At 43.0% G+C, this 23850-nt stretch overlaps 1 protein-coding gene across 3 annotated transcripts in view; it reads left to right on the top strand.

The window, feature by feature from the left end:
* The window catches only part of CASP10 (caspase 10), a 121886-nt gene that overhangs the window by 33632 nt on the left and 64404 nt on the right, over window positions 1-23850 (top strand). For all 3 annotated transcript variants that reach the window (XM_073551480.1, XM_073551481.1, XM_073551479.1), the window contains exons 3-4: window positions 19916-20012; window positions 21312-21447. In XM_073551480.1, the coding sequence (XP_073407581.1) occupies window positions 19916-20012; window positions 21312-21447 (233 nt within the window). The remainder of the gene's footprint in view (window positions 1-19915; window positions 20013-21311; window positions 21448-23850) is intronic.

The raw sequence follows: 23850 nt of genomic DNA on the forward strand, positions 1-23850 counted from the left end.
GCCGCAGCGGTCTCCTTTAGCAGCGTCGGCCATCTGTTGCCGAACACTACAGGTGGTGTCACGTTAAATCCCATATACATATTCCCCATTTTACGGCACAGCAAGGGCCATAGTCAGGTCGTGACTTCCCCAAAGAACTGTCCGACCCGGTTCCGAGTACCCCACGGCCCTGGTGGGTGTGTCATGTGCTGTGTGTATATGTGCATGTGTGTCAGCTATATGTATATACGTGTGTGTGTAAAATACAATTTTTGTGTCACATACTGTGTGTGTAGCATCTGCGTTTATAATTCCTGTCAGCACAGAAAATAGTTCATAGGTGTAAACATCGCCCAACGAAGCAGCAAAATGCTGATCGTTTACCGGGTGATTGGATTGTTTATGCTTGGAGCAAAAATCATTGTTCTCAGCAGCACATTTCCCCCTGTAAATTGCAGATCTGCTGCCAATAATATAGTACTGTATGGGGACTGATTGATCTCCAAGTGATTGTCCTGTGCCCATCATTTGTTATCCTGTGTAAGGAGGCTGGAAAACAAGAGCCAAATTAGTTCAGTTTTGTTGATCATGCTCGTTTGGAGGTCTGAACTCAGTGCATGTAAATAGAACCAAAATGTTTCTTTATGGTGGTGCAATATGTGAGCATTAGGGGCCTCACTTTAAACTTTTGCCCAGGGCCCCACTTTGTCTAGCATTGCCCTGTATTATTTCTAGGTAAAAGATTGGGGTCACATGTAGGGTATTTTTAAAACCTGTGAATATAGCATAATAATTTGGGTGCTGTACATTTACAGTGGGCAATGCAATTACATATGTGTTTAAAAAAATGCAAATTATATTGCAATATCTACTAGGCTTCAATTTCTGGAAATTTATATGTGGTGTAAATGTTTATTATACCCCTATATAAGTTTCAAGAGGCACGTACCTGTTTTCCAAAAAGGGGGTCTGTACTTTAATTTCAAAAGGTTTTGCAAACGCAGCAAGGCACATGAAAACTATTCCGACAAAATCTGTGGTCAAAAACCCATAAGGTGCTCCTTCCCATCTAATCCTCGCTGTGTGTCTGAGCAGCAGGTTATTTTGTATTGGCTTCCACTTTGGAAATTGCTACCAAACTGCTGAGCATGCTTTTTTTCTTTTACTTCTGATGACAATGAAAAAAAAATTGGAGCTAAGCCAGATTTTATTTTTAATTTTTACACCCAATATCATAAAATTCTGTGAAATACCTGTAAGGTCAAAATGATCATTAAACCCATAGATTAATTCTTTGAGGGGTGTAGTTTAAAAAAAAGAGGTCAATTTGGGGGATTTTCTATTCTGCTGCCACCTCAAAATGAATGCGAGGCACCGGATTCATTAAGAGGTACACGTGTCAAGTTGCGTGTGCCTTTGTGTGCATCTTGCCACAAATCTTACTCTAGTGAGAGACTTTAGTAAGATTTGTCGTGTAAGGAACACCATCACTTGTCATAAAATTGTTGTCCCATCATGCCCCCATCCCACTCCAGCTCTGCCCGCTTTGTGGGAGTTAAGCAAAAATGTCATGAAAACGCGAAAAGTTGCAAAATTTTTACAGATTCTCACTTTTTTGTTTTTTCAATTCATTTATTTAACCTCAAACAAAATGTACATTACTAGCCTGCTGCTATTCAAGTATTCACTTCGGCTACATCATACATATTTGCATACAGTAATAAGCACTATACAGAACATACACATTTCCACATATTGTTGAATGCAAAGCAAAATGTGCGTTCTTATTTATTTGCAAGGTGATACATACATAGCCCATTGAATATATGCAAAGGGCATTAGGCCGTACACCATGAAATATTAATGTCAGTTAAATCGTACAAGCCCTTATATTGTTACACAAATAACAAAACCTATTTAAATTTCTAAACTACAACAACTATTATTTTGCAGCCTAATACCTCACAGTATATTATCCTTTTTGCGATGCTTCCACCCTACAGAGTAAAATGAGAGGAGTTCCACCTCTCCCAAATCTTTTCAAATTTACCCGGACATCCCCTGTTCTGATACAATGTGCGTTCATATGGGATAACCGAATTCACCAAATCAATCCAGGTTTTGAGGGAGGGACATGAGCCTCCCATCCACCGCAGCGCCAGTACCTTCCGTACCATAAACAGCGTCTCTCGCAGAAAGATCCCAACATAGTGACCCCAAGTCTCCTCGTCCCATACCCCAAACAAACAGACCAGTGGTTCAAGAGGAACAGGAGCTTGTACCAGGGATATTAATAATGATGTCACCTCTTTCCAAGATAATAGGACATTGACATATCATGTGAATAAAATCTGCATCTAATGAGTGTCATGGTAAACATTCTGATAATTGAAACCGACCCATCCTAAAGAGTCGTGTCCGAGACAAATATGATTGATTTATGATATCTATAATAATAAATGCCCTAAGCAGCTTCCGGTTGTAACAACTTCCGTCCAGTTGTAACCGGTGACGTCACCACACACACGCACATGTTAACCCTCAACACACCACACCGCCTCAACACACACTCCTCTCACCTTTCACCTCCACTCACGTCCACTCACTCTTTCACTCCACATACGTTCCTTTCTCTCACTCCGTTTCTCATACTCACACCGTCATCGTCGCTGCCCCGACATCTTCCTCCGCCGCCGCGATCCTGGATCCAGACGTTCTCCAGGCCGCCGACATGTTCTTGTGGCGACGCCATCTTGGATTTCGTGAAATCCCGCGAGATTCAAGATGGCGTTGCCGCAAGAACATGTCGCTGGCGTGGACGACTCGGGATCCAAAAAGATGGCGTCGGCGAGATTACGCCGACGCCATTTTGGATCCCGATGTCGTCCACGCCGGCAACATGTTCTTGCGGCGACGCCATTTTGGATCGGCGAAATCCCGCGATAGTCAAGATGGCGTCGCCGCAAGAACATGTCGCCGGCGAGGACGACGTCGGGATCCAAATTGGCGTCGGCGAAAACTCGCGAGATTTCGCCGACGCCATTTTGGATCCCGACGTCGTCCACGCCGGCGACATGTTCTTCCGGCGACGCTATCTTGACTATCGCGGGATTTCACGATACTCAAGATGGCGTCGCCGCAAGAACATGTCGCCGGCGTGGACAACGTCTGGATCCAGGATGGCGCCGGCGGAAGAAGATGTCGGGGATCGTGGAGCAGCGGCGATGACGGCGTGAGTATGAGAGACGGAGTGAGAGAAGGGGTCGTATGTGGAGTGAAAGAGTGAGTGGAGATGGTGAAAGGTGAGAGGAGTGTGTGTTGAGGAGTGTGTGTGTTGAGGGTTAACATGGCAAGAGGTGTGATGCTATCGCATCCTCCCGATGCGATAGCATCGGGCCATAATCTAGTATAATAATAAATGCCCTAAGCAGCTTCCGGTTGTAACAACTTCCGTCCAGTTGTAACCGGTGACGTCACCGCACACCTCTTTCCATGTAAACCCTCAACACACCACTCCTCCTCAACACACACACTCCTTTTAACCTTTCACCAGCTCCACTCACGTCCACTCACTCTTTCACTCCACATACGACCCTTTCTCTCACTCCGTCTCTCATACTCGCGCCGTCATCGCCGCTGATCCACGATCCCCGACATCTTCCGCCGGCGCCATCCTGGATCCAGACGTCCTCCACGCCGGCGACATGTTCTTGCGGCGACGCCATCTTGAGTATCGCGAAATCCCGCGATACTCAAGATGGCGTCACCGCAAGAACATGTCGCCGGCGTGGAGGACGTCGGGATCCAAAATGGCGTCGGCGAAATCTCGCGAGATTTCGCCGACGCCATTTTGGATCCCGACGGCATCCACGCCGGCGACATGTTCCTGCGGCGACGCTATTTTGGATCGGCGAAATCCCGCGATACTCAAGATGGCGTCGCCGCAAGAACATGTCGCCGGCGAGGACGACGTCGGGATCCAAAATGGCGTCGGCGAAAACTCGTGAGACATGTTCACGCGGGATTTCACGATACTCAAGATGGCGTCGCCGCAAGAACATGTCGCCGGCGTGGACAACGTCTGGATCCAGGATGGCGCCGGCGGAAGAAGATGTCAGGGATCGTGGAGCAGCAGCGATGACGGCGTGAGTATGAGAGACGGAGTGAAAGAGTGATTGGACGTGAGTGGAGATGGTGAAAGGTGAGAGGAGTGTGTGTGTGTTGAGGGTTAACATGGCAAGAGGTGTGATGCTATCGCATCCTCCCGATGCGACAGCATCGGGCCATAATCTAGTGATATATAACTGTGTCATTCTATTATTAATAGATGGAGACACCCCAATTGGATACTCCACAATTTCTTCCTACTCCTCTCCCTGTGCATCGGGGATGAGCCTTTCCCACTTCCCCTTAATAGAATTTATGGCAGATTCCGCTCCTACTGACAGCATGTATATATACAAAGAGGAGATAAGGCCCTGGGGACCCTGCGAATTAAGGATTCCTATGAGAGGCAGAGACGAAATAGCATTGCTTACGTCCACATACCTCATGTGTGACTGAAAGGCCGACCTCAACTGCAAGTAGCGGAAGAATTGGGATCTCGGGACACCATGTTTAACCTGTAATTGTTCAAAAGACATCAAGGTTCCATGATCATACAAATCACCTATCGAGGAGACATCATGTTGAATCCAAAATTCAGTGCATGGGTGGTTTAGTAGTTCCAAAAGATAATTATTATTCCACAAGAGCATTTCAGCTATAATGTCCTTAAATCCAATTACTTTCTTAATTTGCCTCCATACTGACCGAAACAGTCGGAGCAGTGGCAACAGACGAGGGACATTGATTTTTTTCCAACTCCAGGAAACCCAGTGGGCAATCAGCTCGCGTGGCATGAAGCAGGTGGTTTTCAGAATTGGGGAGATAATTACCCAGCAACCATTTACTTAGGGCTTTAGCCTGCCCAGCCAGATAATATAGGAAAAAATCTGGTAACGCCGCCCCAACTCCCTTTTTTTAGGTCTCTGCAGGGTGGACAACCTTAGTTTGGGTCTAGTTTTTCCCCATATAAAAGACGTAATTTGGTAATTCAAATTCGCAAAGAAGGATTTGGGTACCATTGCAGCATTGTGCTGAAGGGAATAGCTGAGCTTAGGGAGCAATATCATTTCGATCAAGTTAATGCTTCCGGCTACAGATAGTGGAAGTTTACTCCAGGTTGCAATTTTAACTTTAACCAATTCCAACAGTGGGTGGATGTTATGTTGTAAGTCAAGCGTACTGCATTGAGATATGTGTACACCCAGATATTTAAAGCTAGATACAATAGACAGCAAGGAGCGAGTCCCAAGTAGGGGCATCGGGGCATGGGAGAGGGGTAACAGGGCAGATTTTTCCCAATTTATATATAGGCCTGAATATTTAATAATAATAAATAATAATAATAATAATCTAAATCTATCTAAATAATTACTAAATCTATCAATGGTGGCAATCACTTGTGTCAATGTTTCCTCCGCCCAATCTATAAATATCACCATATCATCAGCACATAAGCCTATGGTGTTCACATGGCCCGCTATATCTATACCCTTAACATCAGGGGAAGACCTTATGCGAATTGCCAATGCCTCGATCGCAAGGGCAAAAAGGGCCAGGGAAAGGGGGCACCCCTGACGAGTCCCCCTTTGTAATGAAAAGGACTCAGATATGGAATTTTTTACAATAATACGGGCTTTGGGTTTCATATATAGCACATTGACCCATTTTAGAAACTTATCACCAAAGCCATATCTCTGCAGACATGCGGAGAGGAAAGGCCACTCAAGGGAGTCAAAGGCCTTGGCCGTATCAAGCGATGCCAGTGCCCATTTATTGTCTGGCATCAGGGAGCTATATTGGACCACCGATTGGACTTGCCTGATATTAATGGAGGTGCTCTTACCAGGCAAAAAAGCCGGTCTGGTCAGGGTGTATAAGGTCCAATATAATTGAGTTCAATCTGGTGGCCAGGACCTTAATAAAAATCTTATAGTCCACATTCATTAATGATATGGGGCGATAAGATCCACATTCCAAAGGGTCCTTCCCCTCCTTCCTAGGCACTATTATATTTGCCTCGTAAAAGGACTCCGGCATAGATTCCCCCCCCCAAATCCCCTGAAACACCCTTAACAGAAGTGGCGCCAGTATATCCTGATATTTCCTGTATAATTCAATGGGAAACCCATCCGGCTCAGGAGCCTTCCCAGAGGCCATGTCCGTCATGGCGTTCTCTATCTCCTCCAAAGTAAACTCGGCGTCCATAAAGGCTCGCTGGGCAGGAATTAATGTGGGAAATGTTATGTCTGACAGGTAATCCAAACATCCCAAACCATCAGCACACTTTTAGAATTATAGAATGACCTGTAGTAATAATGAAAGCAGCCCAGTATTTCTTCAGTTTAAAGACACCAATGTACCATCCGGTTTGCGACTCTGCAATATTGTATCAGAAGTATTATGTTGACACACCAGATAGGCCAAAAATTTACTTGCCTGGTTCCCTAATTCAAAATAGGACTGACGGGCAAAAAATACTTTACGCTTAGACTTAGTGTCTATATGCTGGGTATATAAGCTTTGAGTAGCCAGCCACTCAACCCTATTGCCACTTGTTTGGTTAGATATGTATGCAGCCTCCGAATCTTTCAATCGTCGCTCCATCTCATCATCCTCCCTCGAGGTTACCCGCTTGATATTAGAGATCGTAGAGGATAAGCAACCCCTCAAATATGCCTTAAGGGCCTCCCAAAATAAATTAATATTCCGGGGTTCTGGGTGGGACGAGATGAAGCAATGCAACTGATCGATTGTTCTATCGGGAGATTCCACCAACTTCAACCAGAAGGGGTTCAGCTTCCATACCATCCCATTATTTAGCTGCCCATATTTAAGTTTAAGAATGACCGGGCTATGGTCCGAGATCCCTCTACTGCCATGCTCTATATTATCCACTCACATCGCCAGACCACTGGATCCGAATATGTCATCTATACGCGACAGGGAGTGCTTAGTGGATGAGTGACAAGTATACTCTTTCGCCTCAGGGTGTCGCACCCTCCACAAATCCAACCATCCACTACCCTCCATGAACTGTGACAGTTGGGATGTAGCCGGTGTGGGGGTCTCCCCCTGTATCCCATCACCCAATCTCAGTCTATCAAGGCAATAATTCATGACAAGATTAAAATCTCCCATGCATATGACATCTGCATCCTGGTAATTTAGGGCAAAACTCATCGCCTTCTGGAGAATTGACACATTAGCCGGGGGGAGGGGGGTTATAAACACATAATATGACATTTTTCTCAGAATTAATCAGTGCATATACAAAAGCAAAACGACCCTCAGGATCCCTCCGGGCCTCCCTGGCCTCCCACCTAACGTCTCTATGTATCAGTAGTGAAACCCCTCTCGAATAACAAGTATGGAATGCGTAGATAAACCATTGTGCCCACGGTTTCTGTATGCACCGAGCTGTATCTCTGGTCAGGTGCGTCTCCACCAAGGCCACAATGTGAGGATGATATTGTCTAATCTGCGAAAATACCTTGATTTTCTTCTGGGGGGTTTTAATACCCCTCACATTCCAGGTCATGCATATTATTTCAGACCCCATGTTTACTCATCTGGATATGGTGCACATTATTACTCGACTAAAATTTAGAGTCATCACATAGAAAACAAGATTGCCGTTGGCTGTGTCTTCTACCTAAATAACAATTAAAACTATTGTGAAAGAGAAAACAGAATAAGAACCAAACAATATAGGAGCAACGTCCCACGCTCCTATCATGAAGCAAACAAGGGGATTCCATCACTGAGCTCAGTGTCCGATATTGTTGGTAAACTGGACGCCTGCGGAAAAAGCCCCAATTAACCCCTTTCTGTCACATGACGTATCATTATTATTATTATTTATTTAAATCGCACCATTGATTCCATGGTGCTGTACATGAGAAGGGGAAACATACAAATTACAGATACAGTATCACTTACAGTAAACAAACTAGCAATGACATACTGATACAGAGGGGAGAGAGGACCCTGCCCTTCCGGGCTTACATGCTACAGGATGGTGGGGAAGGAGACAGTAGGTTGGTGGGTTGCAGAAGTTCCGGTGTTGGTTGAGGTGATATCACCGGTAGTGGTGAGAGAGAAGGAGGTAGCGGGGTCATCGCAGGCTGTAGGCTTTCTTGAAGAGGTGGGTTTTCAGGTTCCCTCTGAAGGATCCAAATGTGATTGATAGTCGGATTTGTTGGGGCAAAGAATTCCAGAGAATAGGGGCTATTCGGGAGAAGTCTTGGAGGCGGCTGGGTGAGGAGCGAATAAGTGTGGAGGAGAGAAGGAGGTCTTGGGAGGACCGGAGATTACGTGAGGGAAGGTATCGGGAGATTAGTTCAGAGACATATGGGGGAGACAGGTTATAGATGGCCTTGTAGGTCAGTATTAGTAATTTGAACTGGATACGCTGAGGGAATGGGAGCCAGTGAAGAGATTTGCCGAGGGGAGAAGCGGAGAAGTAGCGAGGAGAGAGATGTAGTATCCCGTCCATGTGCCCTGGGACTTAATTCCCAGGGACGGGATAGTACGACATAGCGATCAGCGGCGCTCACGTGGTGAGCGCCGCTGATTGCGGCCGGGTATCAGCTAATTATCACAGCTGACACCCGGCACTATGTGTCAGGGGCGGTCAGGGACCGCCCCCGACACGTTAACCCCTGGAACACTGCGATCAAACACGATCGCAGTGTACCGGGGGTTTAGGGAAGCATCGGGAGGGAGGGGGCTCCCTCCGTGCTTCCCTGCGACCCCTGCAGCGGCGCAATGTGCAGCGCCACTGCGGGGGTCGCTTTCCCTGCAGGTCACGGATTCAAAATGGCTGCGGGAACCTACGGGGGCCTGCAGGGAACTGGCTTCTTCAGTGCCTGCAAAGCACAGGCACGAGGAAGCCTTCTGTACTGCCTGTGACAGATCAGCGATCTGTCACATGAGTTATGTCCCCCCGGGACATTGTAATAAAGTTAAAAAAAAAAAAAAAGTGTAAAAATAATTTCTAAAAAATCGCTATATAAATTTGAAAAAAAATATTCCATAATAAATTCATTTTTTGGAAATAAAAAACAAAACAAAAGTACACATATTTGGTATCGCCGCGTCCGTAACGACCCGCCCTATAAAACTGTCCCATTAGTGAACCCCTTAAAAAATAGAAATAAAAAATAAAGCAAAAAATAAAGCTTTATCATCATACCGCCGAACAAAAAGTGCAATATCACTCGATAAAAAAGACGCATATAAATAACCATGGTACCGCTGAAAACGTCATCTTGTCCCGCAAAAAACAAGCCACCACACAGCATCATCAGCGAAAAAATAAAAAAGTTATAGCTCGCAGAATAAAGCAATGCAAAAATAACTATTTTTTATATAAAATTGTTTTCATTGCATCAAAGCGCCAAACCATAAAAAAAGACATAAATGAGGTATCGCTGTAACCGTACTGACCCGAAGAATAAAACCGCCTTATCAATTTTACCGCACGCGGAACGGTGTAAACGCACCCCTCAAAAGAAATTCTTGAAATGCTGGTTTTTGTTCATTCTGCGTCTAAAAAATCGGAATAAAAAGCGATCAAAAAATGTCACTTGCCCGAAAAAAAATAAGACCTCACATGACTTGGTGGGTCAAAATACGGAAAAATTATAGCTCTCAAAATGTGGTGATGGCAAAAACTATTTTTACAATAAAAAGCGTCTTTTAGCGTATGACAGCTGCCAAAAATAAAAACCCGCCATAAATAGTAAATCAAACCCCCCGTTATCACCCCCTTAGTTAGGGAAAAATAATAAAATTAAAAAAATGTATTTCCATTTTCCCATTAGGGTTAGGGCTAGGGTTAGGGCTGAGATTAGGGTTAGGGGTGTGTTGGGGTTAGGGTTGGAGTTAGAATTGGGGGGGTTTCCACTGTTTGGGCACATCAGGTGCTCTACAAACGCAACATGGCATCTGATCTCAATTCCAGCTAATTCTGCGTTGAAAAAGTCAAATGGTGCTCCTTCCGTTCCAAGCTCTGCATATGTGTTTTACCCCCACATTTGGTGTATCAGCCTACTCAGGACAAATTGCAAAACAACTTTTGGGGTCCAATTTCTCCTGTTACCCTTAGGAAAATAATAAAATTGGGGGCAAAAATATCATTTTTTGTGAAAAAAAATATGATTTTTGTATTTTCACGCCCGGGCGTTATAAACTTCTGTGAAGCACTTGGGGGTTCAAAGTGCTCACCACACATCTAGATAAGTTCCATGGGGGAGTCTAGTTTCCAAAATGGGGTCACTTGTGGGGAGTTTCAACAGTTTAGGCACATCAGAGGCTCTCCAAACGCGACATGACACCCGCAAACCATTCCATCAAAGTCTGCATTCCAAAATGTCACTAGTTCCCTTCCGAGCCCCGATGTGTGCCCATACAGTAGTTTTCTCCCACATATGGGGTATCAGCGTACTCAAAACAAATTGGACAACAACTTTTGGGGTCCAATTTCTCCTGTTACCCTTGGGAAAATAAAAAAATTGGGGACTAAAAGATCATGTTTGTGGAAAAAATATGATTTTTTTATTTTCATGCCCGGGCATTATAAACTTCTGTGAAGCCCTTGGGGGTTCAAAGTGCTCACCACACATCTAGATAAGTTCCTTGGGTGGGGGTCTAGTTTCCAAAATGGTGTTATTTGTGGGGGGTTTCCACTGTTTAGGCACATCAGGGCCTTTCCAAACGCGGCATGGCGTCCAATTCCAGCCAAAAAATTCAAATTGCGCTGCTTCCCTTCCGAGCTCTGCCATGCGCCCAAATAGTGGTTTACCCCCACATATGGGGTATCAGCGTACTCAGGACAAATTGTACAATAACTTTTGGGGTCCTCTTACCCTTGGAAAAATAAAAATTGAGGGTGAAAAGATCATTTTTGTGGAAAAATATGATTTTTTAATTGTACGGCTATACGTTATAAACTTCTATGAAGCCCTTGGGGGTTAAAAGTTCTCACCATACATCTAGATAAGTTCCTTGGGGGGGGGGGGTCTAGTTTCCAAAATGGTGTCATTTGTGGGGGGTTTCCACTGTTTTGGTACATCAGAGGCTTTCCAAACGCAACATGGTGTCCGATCTCAATTCCAGCCAAAAAAGTCAAATGGCGCTGCTTCCCTTCTGAGCTGTGCCATGCGCCCAAATAGTCGTTTACACCCACATATGGGGTATCAGCGTACTCAGGACAAATTGCACAATAACTTTTAGGGTCCTGTTACCCTTGGGAAAATAAAAATTGGGGGTGAAAAGATCATTTTTGTGGAAAAAATATGATTTTTAATTGTACGGCTGTACGTTATAAACTTCTGTGAAGCCCTTGTGGGTTCAAAGTTCTCACCACATATCTAGATAAGTTCCTTGGGGGGTCTACTTTCCAAAATGGGGTTACTTGTGGGGGGTTTCCACTGTTTAGTTACATCAGGGGCTCTCCAAACGTGACATGGCGTCCGATCTGAATTCCAGCCAATTTTGCATTGAAAAAGTCAGACGGCGCTTCTTCCCTTCTGAGCTCTGCCATGCGCCGAAACAGTGGTTCACCCCCACATATCAGGTATCAGCGTACTCAGGAGAAATTGCACAATAACTTTTGCTGTCCAATTTCTTCTGTTACCCTTGGAAAATAAAAAAAAATTGGACCTGAAGTAATTTTTTTGTGAAAAAAAGTTAAATGTTCATTTTTTTTAAACATTCAAAAAATTTCTGTGACGCACCTGAAGGGTTAATAAACTTCTTGAGTATGGTTTTTGAGCACCTTGAGGGGTGCAGTTTTTAGAATGGTGTCACTTTTGGGTATTTTCTATCATATAGACCCCTCAAAGTGACTTCAAATGTGATGTGGTCCGTAAAAATAAAATGGTATTGCAAAAATGAGAAATCGCTGGTCAACTTTTAACCCTTATAACTTCCTAACAAAAAAAAATTTTGGTTCCAAAATTGTGCTGATGTTAAGTAAACATGTGTGAAATGTTATTTATTAAGTTTTTTGTGTGATATATCTCTATGATTTAAGAGCATAAACATTCAAAGTTGGAAAATTGCAAAATTTTCAAAATTTTCGCCAAATTTCCGTTTTTTTCACAAATAAACGCAACGTATTTGAATTAAATTTTACCACTAACATGAAGTACAATATGTCACGAGAAAACGATGTCAGAATCACCGGGATCCATGGAAGTGTTTCAGAGTTATTACCTCATAAAGGGACAGTGGTCAGAATTGTAAAAATTGGCTCGGTCATGAACGTGCAAACCACCCTTGGGGGTTAAGGGGTTAAACCATTAGTAAAAGAATTCTGGTTAGCAGTAAGTGCATTAGGATTCCTTTGCAGAAGACCCTTTATGGGACCGTAGCCACTCATCTGCTTCCGCTGGATCCGTAAAAAACACGGAAGAACCCTCGTGAACAATCCAGAGCCGAGCCGTATAAATCATTGAATACATGACGTTCTTCTCTCTGAGCCGCTTCTTGATTTCAATGAACTATGCCGCTGTTTCTGAAGTTCCATAGAAAAATTCGGAAAGATCGAGGCATTGTTGACTTTTTTGCCATGCAAGACGTAGAATAGCATCCCTGTCTTTACAGTTGAGGAGATGTGCCAGGAAGTGTCGAGGTGGGGCTCCCGGAGGAAGGGGTTTTGTAGGGACCCTGTGAGCCCTTTCAACGGCGAACATTGGAGAGAATTCATCCTCCAGAGAAGCTTTTAGCTAGCCTTCCAAAAATTGCTTAGGATGCTGACCTTCCAAGCATTCCAGCAGATCAATGACACAGATATTATTCCGTCGCATTCTATTCTCCAGGTTGTCCGCTTTATGCCTCCAGGCATTCATAGAGCCTGCCACTTTTGTTAGCTTGGCCTCCATAGGTGTAATGGTGTCCTCTATCTGGGACACCCTTGTCTCCACTTCCATAATGCGCCCCCTCATGGCCTGTTTCTCTTGCCGAAGACACCCCACCTCAGTGTATACATCCTCTATTTTCCCAGTCAGGGATGTCCTGGTTAAGGAGATGGCCTGCATCAACTGTTTGGACGCCTGTTTGAGGGTCAATTCTTCCTGCTCGCTCCCTACTCACCCCCAGAGGGACGGTTTTTACGCTGAGCTTGTGAGGGATTATTTCTGAGGGACCGTGCTGTATCAGAGGGATCAGATCTAGCAAACTTTTAATTTTTCATCTGCTCCTGACCCCTTAGAGCGATTCATTATCAATAGCAATATGGCACAGCAAGGTGACTAGAATTATATACTCCGGGGATTCCCCGCTCCAAATTATAAACACAGCAGGGCTATTACAGTATGTGATGATTATGTCCCAGTAATAGCTCAAAGCAGAAGGGCCACGTGAAATTGTGAAGATAATGCCTGGTGCTGAGTCAATAGGATTTCTTGTGGCCAGGGGGATTCACAGTGCCCGCAGAGACAGCAGCAGGGGGGGGGATCCAGAGGCCCCCATAGTAATGGCGCCAGCGGGTGAAGAAGTGATTTGTCAGCGGGGGGAGCGCGGGGCCCAATCTTCCAGAGCACTCACCGCGTGCCCCCTCAAGTTCTCAGGATGCGTGTTCACTGCCCGGGTAGCGTTGCAGCGGTGGGGTCTGACGCCGCAACGCTCATTGACAAAGCGCGCGTCTAAGATGGCCGCCGCCTCACGCAGACCCCGCCGCCCGCCCCGACCTCCTCAGCCGTCAGCTCACCAGAGCCGTTTTGCGTCCTCCCGCGAGGGTCCAGGAGCATCCCGGTGTCCAGGGGTTCCCGAAACTGGCAGGTATGCCGCAGTAGCAGGGGTCTATCTGCAGGATGGGTGCAGGATTTCAGGAGCTCTCCCGACGTGCGTCCTCTCTCCTCAGCTGCATAACCACGCCCCCCACAGATTCTCACTTTGTTCAAAATTTTTGCCACTTTTCAAAGCGCTCTACACCATTTTTTGACTTAAAAGCTGTCATGAATCGGAGTTTAGTTAAAATATGATGCTACTGTAAAGTAATATATGACTAATGTTATTAATTTACTATTTGGTGTGGTATAACTGTTTTAAGTGCATTGAAATCGGAATTTTGATGTCCAATCATTTTTGTAACCTTACAATATCTTAATAAAGGCAATACAGAGTGTACTATATGTTAGGAGTAAATGTATGTCAATGGGACACAGAAAAAAGAAAAAACCTAAACAGTCTCAGAATCACTTGTTTATAGAAACACATTCCAAAGTAATTCCCACATTAAAAAAATGGGGCTCTGTCAGAAAGTACAAAACTGGCAGCGACTAGAAGGGATTAAAGAACATGGTTTTATTATTTTATTATTTTTTTTGTAAAACATACGATAAAAAAATACAATTTAATCTGTCATTGCTTGCCCTCTTGATTATAATTGCATCTGTCTAAGTTTGATGACTGCCATGATTATCACAGTTGTAGTCTAAACTCACATACTGCATCTAATGCCTCAATTTGGGAAACTATTCATTGTTTTTATTTTAGGCGATATTTGCCTTAATGGCCATAGTGTGAATGTGCACCTACACATTACACGTATAGTAACGTATGCTAACCAAGGTTTTCAGGTTAGAATTCATAACAAATTGAAAGAATAGGACAGAAAGATGTCATGTTTCCAGGTGTTTTTGACTTTTCTTAAAAGGAGCCTGTCATGTAAAATAAACGCTACTAACCTGCAGTTATTGGATTAATCTGCAGGATAATAGCGTTCCGACACCATGCGTCGCCCTCGTTGGAGAGTTCTTAGGCTATGTGCACACGTAGTTTTTTGGGTGTGCGGATTTTGGAGAGAAAACTGCAGGTAAATCCGCAGGACAAAATGGATGAGGTGTAAAACTGCAGCGTTTCTGCACCAAACAATTGACATGCTGCGCATTGTAAACCGCAGCAAAACCGCGCGGAAAAACCTGCAGCATGTGCACTGCGTTTTTTTTTTTTTCATTGAAAATAAAGGTACTGTACAACGCAGCAGAATCTGCTGCGTTTCCGCAGAGCCAAAACCGCTGGGGAAACGCAGCAGATTTCACTACGTGTGCACATACCCTTATTCCCCCTGGCAATGTTGTGACTTCCAGTCTCAGTGGTGGCGCCATCACGGTTTCAATCATTGCTCTGTGTAAGGCCTCTTTCACACTTCAGTTTTTTTACAATCAGTCACAATCCGCCAGGTTTTGAAAAAAACGGATCCTCAATTTTCTCTCTCTCTCTCTCCCCGGCCAGCGGTTCCTTTAAATTTCCTCATTTTCAGTCTTTTCCCGGCCAGCGGTTCCTTTAAATTTCCTCATTTTTCCTTAAATTTCCTCATTTTCAGGTCTTTTCCCGGCCAGCGGTTCCTTTAAATTTCCTCATTTTTCCTTAAATTTCCTCATTTTCAGGTCCTTTCCCGGCTAGCGGTTCCTTTAAATTTCCTCATTTTCAGGATCCGTCTGAAAACGGATCCTGTGCCATCCGTTCACATCAGTTAACAACGGATCCGCTTGTCTGACTTTTTGGCGGATTTGAACTGATGCAAAAAACTGAAATGTGAAAGAGGCCTAAGGCTGGAGTCACACACAACGAATAAAAAATCGGTCCCATTTTAACGGTCCGAAATCGCACAAAGGTATCTTAACCAGTGATGCTTTTTTGATGCGATTTATCTTCATTGATGCGATTATAATCGCATGTAAGCATCCTTTTGACATCCGTCTGGCAAGATTTTCTCACAGGAAAGCAAAATGGACATGTAATGGAGCCTAATGACAGGTTTCCCCACACAAACTAATTAATAGATATAGACACATTAAATAAATATATATATATATTTTATACATGTTATAGAGACACATTAATATATATATTTCTAGTTCATACAGTTCTTAATTGCAGAATAGCCGCTGACACATTAGCCGGCTTTTGTATAACATTCTCCTGCCCGACATGAAATGACACATGGTTTACATATAGTTAACCATTTCATTTCATGTTTTTTATTTTATGTCTATCACTATTAATTATATGAGGGCTTGTGGGTTAAATTTTGGGCTTGTAGGGGTTCATTTAAGGGGTTAATTCGTTGTATTAAATTACGGGGACTCCCTGCAGCCTCAGTGACGTCAGCGGGAGTCTCCGCAAATTAATACAACGGATTAACCCCTTAAATGAACCCCTACAAGCCCAAAATTTAACCCACAAGCCCTCATATAATTAATAGTGATAGACATAAAATAAAAAACATGAAATGAAATGGTTAACTATATGTAAACCATGTGTCATTTCATGTCGGGCAGGAGAATGTTATACAAAAGCCGGCTAATGTGTCAGCGGCTATTCTGCAATTAAGAACTGTATGAACTAGAAATATATATATTAATGTGTTTCTATAACATGTATAAAATATATATATATATATTTATTTATTTAATGTGTCTATATCTATTAATTCGTTGCTTTATTTAACTGGACACTGTGATTTTACAGTGTTTAGGAAAAAAAATTGCCGGCTTTTGGTGCGATTTTTATCGCAACTCACACATCGGGTCCGTTTTTACTCCCATTTTTTCTCGTCCCCATAGACATGCATTGTCGAATCCGATCCGAAAATCGGATAAATGTGCCCTGCTGTGTACTGTGTAATGGCTGTGTCTCACCGTACAGGGACATGGTGTGATCATACCACAGCTCCTGGGCAGGGGAGGAAGCAAAAGAGAGGATGCAGAGAAGACAGCAGGGGATCACAGCTGGTTCTTTTTATGAGGCAAAACATTTCCCTGTTTTTAAGCAATGTTTTACCTGAATAAATCATTTGTGATCCCATGCTGTCCTGTCTATATCCTCTATTTGTCTCGTCCCCTGCCCAGGAGCTGTGGTATGATCAGACGATGTTCCTGCACGGTCAAACACAGCCATTACACAGTACACAGCAGGGGCACATTTATAAGATTATCTCAGCACAGGGACATTTTTTTTAACACATCCAGTTGTGAAACTTATTATTATTCAAAGATCTATTGATTAAAATGTACTTTTGTTCGTGGATAAACCCCATTAGCTGTGTCACAGAAATTAATGTTCACCGTGATGTGAAAGCTGCAGCCGATTGATTGCTGAGGCTAGTAATTGGCTGTAGCTGTCATATATATGTCATCACAGTAGTTGAAAAAACAAAAGACTGTTGGGTTCACTGTAGCAGCTGGGTATTTAGCTGGTAAATCAGGCTTGTATTTTATGCCATTTATCATACCACGTCATTTTTTATTAATTTCGGACAATCCCATTAAGCATATCTCCAGGTCTTCAACAAAACCTTAAATTTATTAGAAAAATAAAAAAGAGCATGGTGCTCCATAGTGTAAACTGTAAATTAAAAAGATCAATGTGTGCAGATAAATGGTAGTGTGCTTACTACATTACCTTTGTGGAATGCAAGCACGGTACCAGTAAGGCTATGTACCCACGTATGCAGAAAATTCCTGATTAAAAAGCTGACTCCTTCCCAGGAAAGCACGTTTTTTTCCGCACGTTTTCCGTGCGGTTTTTGTGCGATTTTTGCGCATTTTTTATGCGTTTTTTTCCGGAGCATCCCCAGTCTCATAGAATATAGTTAGAAATGCGGATTTTTCCGCGAAATTAATGAGCATGCTGCGTTTTTTACCGCAATGCGTTTTTTTCGCGGAAAAAAACATCAATATGTACAAAAAGTGCAGAATTCATTAAAATGAATGAGATGCTTCTTGTAAGCATTTAAGCGTTTTTGCCGGTAAAAGCACAAAAAAACCGCTTACGTGTGCATACACCCTAAGGGTGCGTTCACACGTTCAGGTTTTTTCACGTTTTCGCGGCGGTTTTTACCGCGCGATTTTGCAGCGAAAACGCAAAAAAACAGCATCGTATGCAATCCTGTGGGATTCTGCAATGCTGTGCTAATGCTGCAGATTTTCCCGCGGCGGAATCACATCGCGGAAAAATCTGCAGCATGCTCATTAATTTGCGGAATCGCGGCAATTCCGCTCACATAGGAATGATTTGTTCTGCTTACTTTCCGCATGTGGCTGTGCCTACCATGCAAAAAGTAAGCAGAACATTTGCGGATGGTACCCATGGTCTGGAGGAGAGGAGAGTGTCCTCCGGGCTGTGGGTACCATATTCCTGTAAAAAACTGAATCAAAATAAAATAATCGGGTTATATTCACCTATCGACGTCCCGCGCAAGCGTCCCCAGGCTTCATCAATACACGCGGCAGCTCCCGTTCCCAGTAATGCATTGCGATGACCTTTGCTGACTTTGCATCTCGCGATGCTATCAAAGGTCATTGCTGCAATGCATCACTGGGAATATAGGACCTGTCGTAGTATCGCGGAGGCCTGGGGACGCTGCGCGGGACGTCAGAAGATGAATATAACCCGATTTTTTAATTTTTTAAAAATTATTTTTAACATTAGATCTTTTTACTACTGACGCTGCATAGGCAGCCTCAATAGTAAAAAGTTGGTCACACTAGTCAAACACTATATTTGACGAGTGTGAGCAAACTGTCAGTCCTCTAAGCGATGCTACAGATCGCTTGGAAAACGCTAGCATTCTGCAAGCTAATTACGCTTGCAAATCGCTAGTTTTTCCGCGGGAAAATCGCTGGAATTTAAAATGCGTTTTTCCTGCTGAATGGAATTCCGGAATTCTCGCGGTAACTTCCGCGGTGAATTCCGCTATGTATGAACTTAGCCTAAATGTTGTGGTTATCAAATATACCAATGTTTCTCTGCCTGTTAGGCTGTGTGCACACGTTGCGTTGTTTTTGCGTTTTCGCAGCGTTTTTCTGCTGCGGAATCACCGCGAAAACGCATCCCATGCAATCCTATGGGATTCCGCACATGCTGTACTAATGCTGCAGATTTTTCCGCTGCGGAATCTCATAGCGGAAAAATCCGCAGCATGCCCATTCTTTTTGCGGAATCGCGGCAATTCTGCACCCATAGGAATGCATTGATCCGCTTACTTTCCGCATGTGGCTATACCCACCATGCGCAAAGTAAGCGGATCATGTGCGGATGGTACCCAGGGCCTGGAGGAGATGAGATTCTCCTCCAGGCCCTGTGTACCATAAACCTGTAAAAAATAGAATAAAAAATAAAAAAATTGTGATATAATCACCTTCCGCCGGCCCCCGAAGTCCTTCCCACCTCTCACCACGCTCCCGGCATCTTCCGATCCCAGTAATGCTTTGCCCGAATGACCGCTGATGACGTCGCGCTCTCGCGTGCGTGACGTCATCTCAGGCCCTTCGCGCAAAGCATTACTCGGACCGGAAGATGCCGGGAGCGCTGCAGAGCAGATCGGGGGATCGAGGGCTGTCGGAAGGTGAGAATACAATATTTTTTATTTTTTTATTATTTTTAACATCCTATTTCCAAGCAATGCTAATCGCTTGCACAACGCTTGTTTTCCGCGGGAAAAACGCATGTGAATTCGCATGCGTTTTACCCGCGGCAGGAGTACCGAAATGTTGATATTTTCGCAGCATTTTTGCAACGTGGGTACATAGCCTCAACCTTAATCATGTGAGATATATTTATCCTTAAAGGGAACCTGTCACCAGTTTTGTGACATAGCAGCTAAAAATATCACCTTATTCAGCGTCTGTTATGCATTCCCTATAACCTTATAGAACCTCCTGACTCCCCTTGTATACTCACAAAAACATTTTTTAATTATCATATTATTAATCTGGTGATTTTACCCTATTTTATCTTTTTGTTTTTTCTTTTTTTTTTTTTATCTAACCTTTAGTATGTTTATGTAATGATAATTTTTTTTGTTTTACCACCTCAGGCAAATGCTTTTTCAGCTTTATGAAAACATCACCTCTGATGACCTAAGGACTATATTATTCCTCTTAGATATTCCAAAGAAGTATGAGGAAGGCAAGGTAATAATTGTACTAGAGCTTGATTACTCATCCGTTAAAGAGCATTTGTCTTTTTACTAAATAATTTCATTTTGTAGGAGTTGGATCATTCAGGAGGTTGTTTGGGAACAACATATTGACGGCCTATTGTCAACTATAACATTCAACGTGGGGGGGTTCACACAGATCCCACCACTGCCACCAATATTTCAGAAGGCATGACTCAGCTCCCTCAAATTCTCAGGACAATTACGTAATTGACTGACAAATGATGGACAAGGCCGCGGCTTCTTCCACTACTAGGCCGGTTATTGGGGAACTCGCAGTAAGCATATGGTATATACACCTCCGATTCCAGCTCATGGAATATATATATATGTATACCACGATACGGTCACTGCCAACTTCACAATAGCAAAATGTATCCACTAGCTGTCACCACTAGTTGTTTGTACTGGCCAATTGGACATCCGTTACAGGTAGATTATGGCTTCAAGGTGCGGTTTACAGGGCAAGAGGAACAGAGCTATTGACCTCTTCACAATCTTTGACATATCCTTACACGATGATTGGATAGGGGTTCCTAACCTTTGACATATGGTACGTCTTGGGAATCGCAGCCAGGAGCTCGGCTTAAAGCCAAGATGGGGGCTCCATCTCTCTTCTGATCAATTCTTGACCTGCTGTTGATTTGTTCATTCTGCTTACAAAATATTGCAGTAATGATCGGTGCATATTTTTCCTGCGCTCTATGTGGGCTGGTTGTAGGATGTGGTAGGTCTGTTAGAATTTTTTGAGAACCCTAACTTTCAGTATATCTTCACCACTGGAGTTCCCAGGTGGTAGATATTGTCGTTCTGTTTCTTATCATGATTTTATCTTTGTATAGAGATGAAACGTGGTATGGATAGCACCATCGATCGGGCTGACAGTAAGTTGGTGGGGTTAGAATGGCCTTATGGTGATGCGAGTGAAGGCGTTATTTGCGTCCCTTTGCTACAACACCAAAAATATATCTCTCATAAATATTGGATTAATGCAGACTCCAATATTCTGTGCTTAGTATTTTTGAGGTAGTTGAAGATTGTGTGCTTCAAAGCAAATGTGGTAATGAAATGAAACCATAAGAGGTTTAATATTTGGTTTGTGCTTCTAATCTATGAATATTCATGTTTTCACTGTCAACAGTAAAAGGGTTCTCTGACACCTCTCACTCTGTTGCAGCAATAGGCAAGAAGAACCAGCAAACCCGTTCATTAGTATATTTGTTGAATAGTTACTTCTTATTTCATAATTTTATCACTTACCATACCTTTACAGAAATTCCTTGAGGTTTTGAGTTACCTGGAGAAAAATGACCAATTATCCGAGGATAACCTGGATGTGTTGGAAAAGGCAGTACGCATTGTTTCACCGGAACTTCTTAGGAAAATAAATGAATACAAGAAGACGAGAGGTTGGCATATTCCTTTTTAGAGAATCTTTCACAATTAATTTTATCTTCTGTTGCCGAGACCTGCAATCTTGCCTGAGTGGTGCTTGATATATGATCAGAAAAGAACCTATTAGCTTCTGTTTGATCATATACTGTACAGTGGCATGTAAAAGTTTGGGCACCCCTGGTCAAAATTAATGTTATTGTGAACAATTAAGTTGAAGATGAAATGATCTCTAAAAGGCCTAAAGTTAAACATGAAACATTCCTTTGTATTTTATGCAAAATATATGTATATACTGTACATTTTTTCATCTTTTACTTTCTAAAAATTAGAAAAAGGAAAATGGGCTAATGCTCAAGTTTGGGCACCCTGTATGATTAGTACCTAGTAGCACTCCCTTGTAAATGACAAGAGTCTTTCAATTCTTGTTTGAGAGATTTTCATTCATCCTTGGAAAATTCTTCCAGTTCTGTGAGATACCTGGGTCGTCTTGCATGCTGTACTATTTTGAGGTCTAGCCACAGATTTTCAATGATGTTCAGATCAGGGGACTGTGAGGGCCATTGTAAAATTTTCATCTTGCGCCTCTTGAGGTAGTCTATTTGTGTTTAGGAGCATTATCCATTTGTAGAAGCCATCCACTTTCATCTTCAACTTTTTTACATATGGTGTTATGTTTGCATCAAGAATTTTTGAAATTTAATTGAATCCATTCTTCCCTCTACCCATGATATGTTTCCCATGACATTTTCCTGAAACACCAGGGCTGTGGAGTCAGAGTCGGTTAACATTTTGGTGGAGTCGGAGTCGGTATAAAATGGACCGACTCCGACTCCTAAAATATATATTAAATTGGGTACAGTAGTTCAATGCAGAATGTGCTGAATATTTTTTCATAGGAATTTGGAAAAGTTATGAAAAGTCCTATATATGGCTGTTCTATTCCTGATCTAAGGCTACATTCACACAGCGTTTTTGCTGGGGTTTTTGAGGATACGGTTTTCAGCTGCAAAAGCAGATCAGCTTTTTAAAAAACCGCATCACCTGAAAGGTTTTTGAGCTCATAGATAATGTTTTCAATAGCAAAAGCAGATTAGAAATCTGCTCTGTCCATCCATTGGTATTTCTCTGGAAAGAGAAAGTATTAGAAAATTAGTGATTGAAGAAGCCCTTAAACAAAAGGAAGATCTTAAAAAGATGCTTCATGTTTCTTAAAATGGATGCCTGCACACGTCACAGAGTGAACTATTTTGCCATCAATGTTCGATATGTTTGTGACAACAAAGAAATTGTTACCAAGACACTGGCAGTAAAAGATACTAAAGCTCATCACAGCAGCCAGTTTCTCCAGGCCTTAGTGGAAAAAGTTCTGCAAGATTACGAACTCAAAAAGAACAGGTTCTTGCTATTGTAACGGACAATGCTTCAAACATGATAAGTACAATTAAACTGATGATTGAGAGTAATGAACAACAGCTAGAAGAAAATTTAGGATTCAGTATGTTTGAGATGGAAGGCCACAGTGCTGTTCATGTAACTGAGGAACAAACAGATATTACAACAGAAGAACAGCAAAATTATACTGTAGAAATAGATGATCTTGTTGAAGCTGCTTCAAAACACTTTCATATTCATCACATGCGCTGTCTTGTGCACACGTTGCAGCTGGCAATAAGAGATAGTCTGCAAGAGGGACATGCTGGAAATCTGATTGGAAAAGTGAGGAAATTGGTTATTGCCGCCAGAACCCCTAAAATTGATTCCTTCTTGAAGAGACGTGCTGGGAAAGGGGCAATTGTCGATCAAGCCACTCGGTGGGCCAGCATTTATTTAATGATTGAGCGATTGCTTGAAATAAAACCATTTCTTATAGATATGGCGAACCCTGAGGTAACCCTAAATGAAGGTCAATGGGCACAGGTGGCGGAATTGAAGGAATTGCTTAATCACCCATTTACCGTGACTAAAAAATTACAAGCTGAGGATTTAACTCCTGGCATTTTCATAAGGGAGTGGAAGAACTTGCTATTTTTCCTGTCCCAAAGAGGAGGTTTAATCGCAGATGACATTTCTGCTTCAATGAAACGGAGAGAGACACAGCTATTGGAAAATAAAATTTTTCTGGCATCTGTTTATGTGGACAAAAGTCATCGTATATTGCAGGATGATCAACAGCTTACTAAAGGAAAAGAAGCTCTGACTGAGGTAGCAGTTAGGATGAGTGGCCTACAGGAGGACTGCCAAGGTGCAAGAGGACTTGGGTCCTGACAGTGCTACTGCTGCCATATCTTCATCCTCATCAGATGAGGAGTTTGACTTTGACAAGTATTTGGATGATATGGCGCAGGCAAAGTGTTGCCGCAAGGAAAAAGATTTCACTCCGTCTCCTATAGCAAGCAGATTGACCATATTTCAGCAAA

Source organism: Dendrobates tinctorius, unplaced genomic scaffold (genome assembly GCF_039654945.1).
Source record: "Dendrobates tinctorius isolate UK_male_01 unplaced genomic scaffold, ASM3965494v1 ptg000177l, whole genome shotgun sequence".
NCBI lineage: Eukaryota > Metazoa > Chordata > Amphibia > Anura > Dendrobatidae > Dendrobates > Dendrobates tinctorius.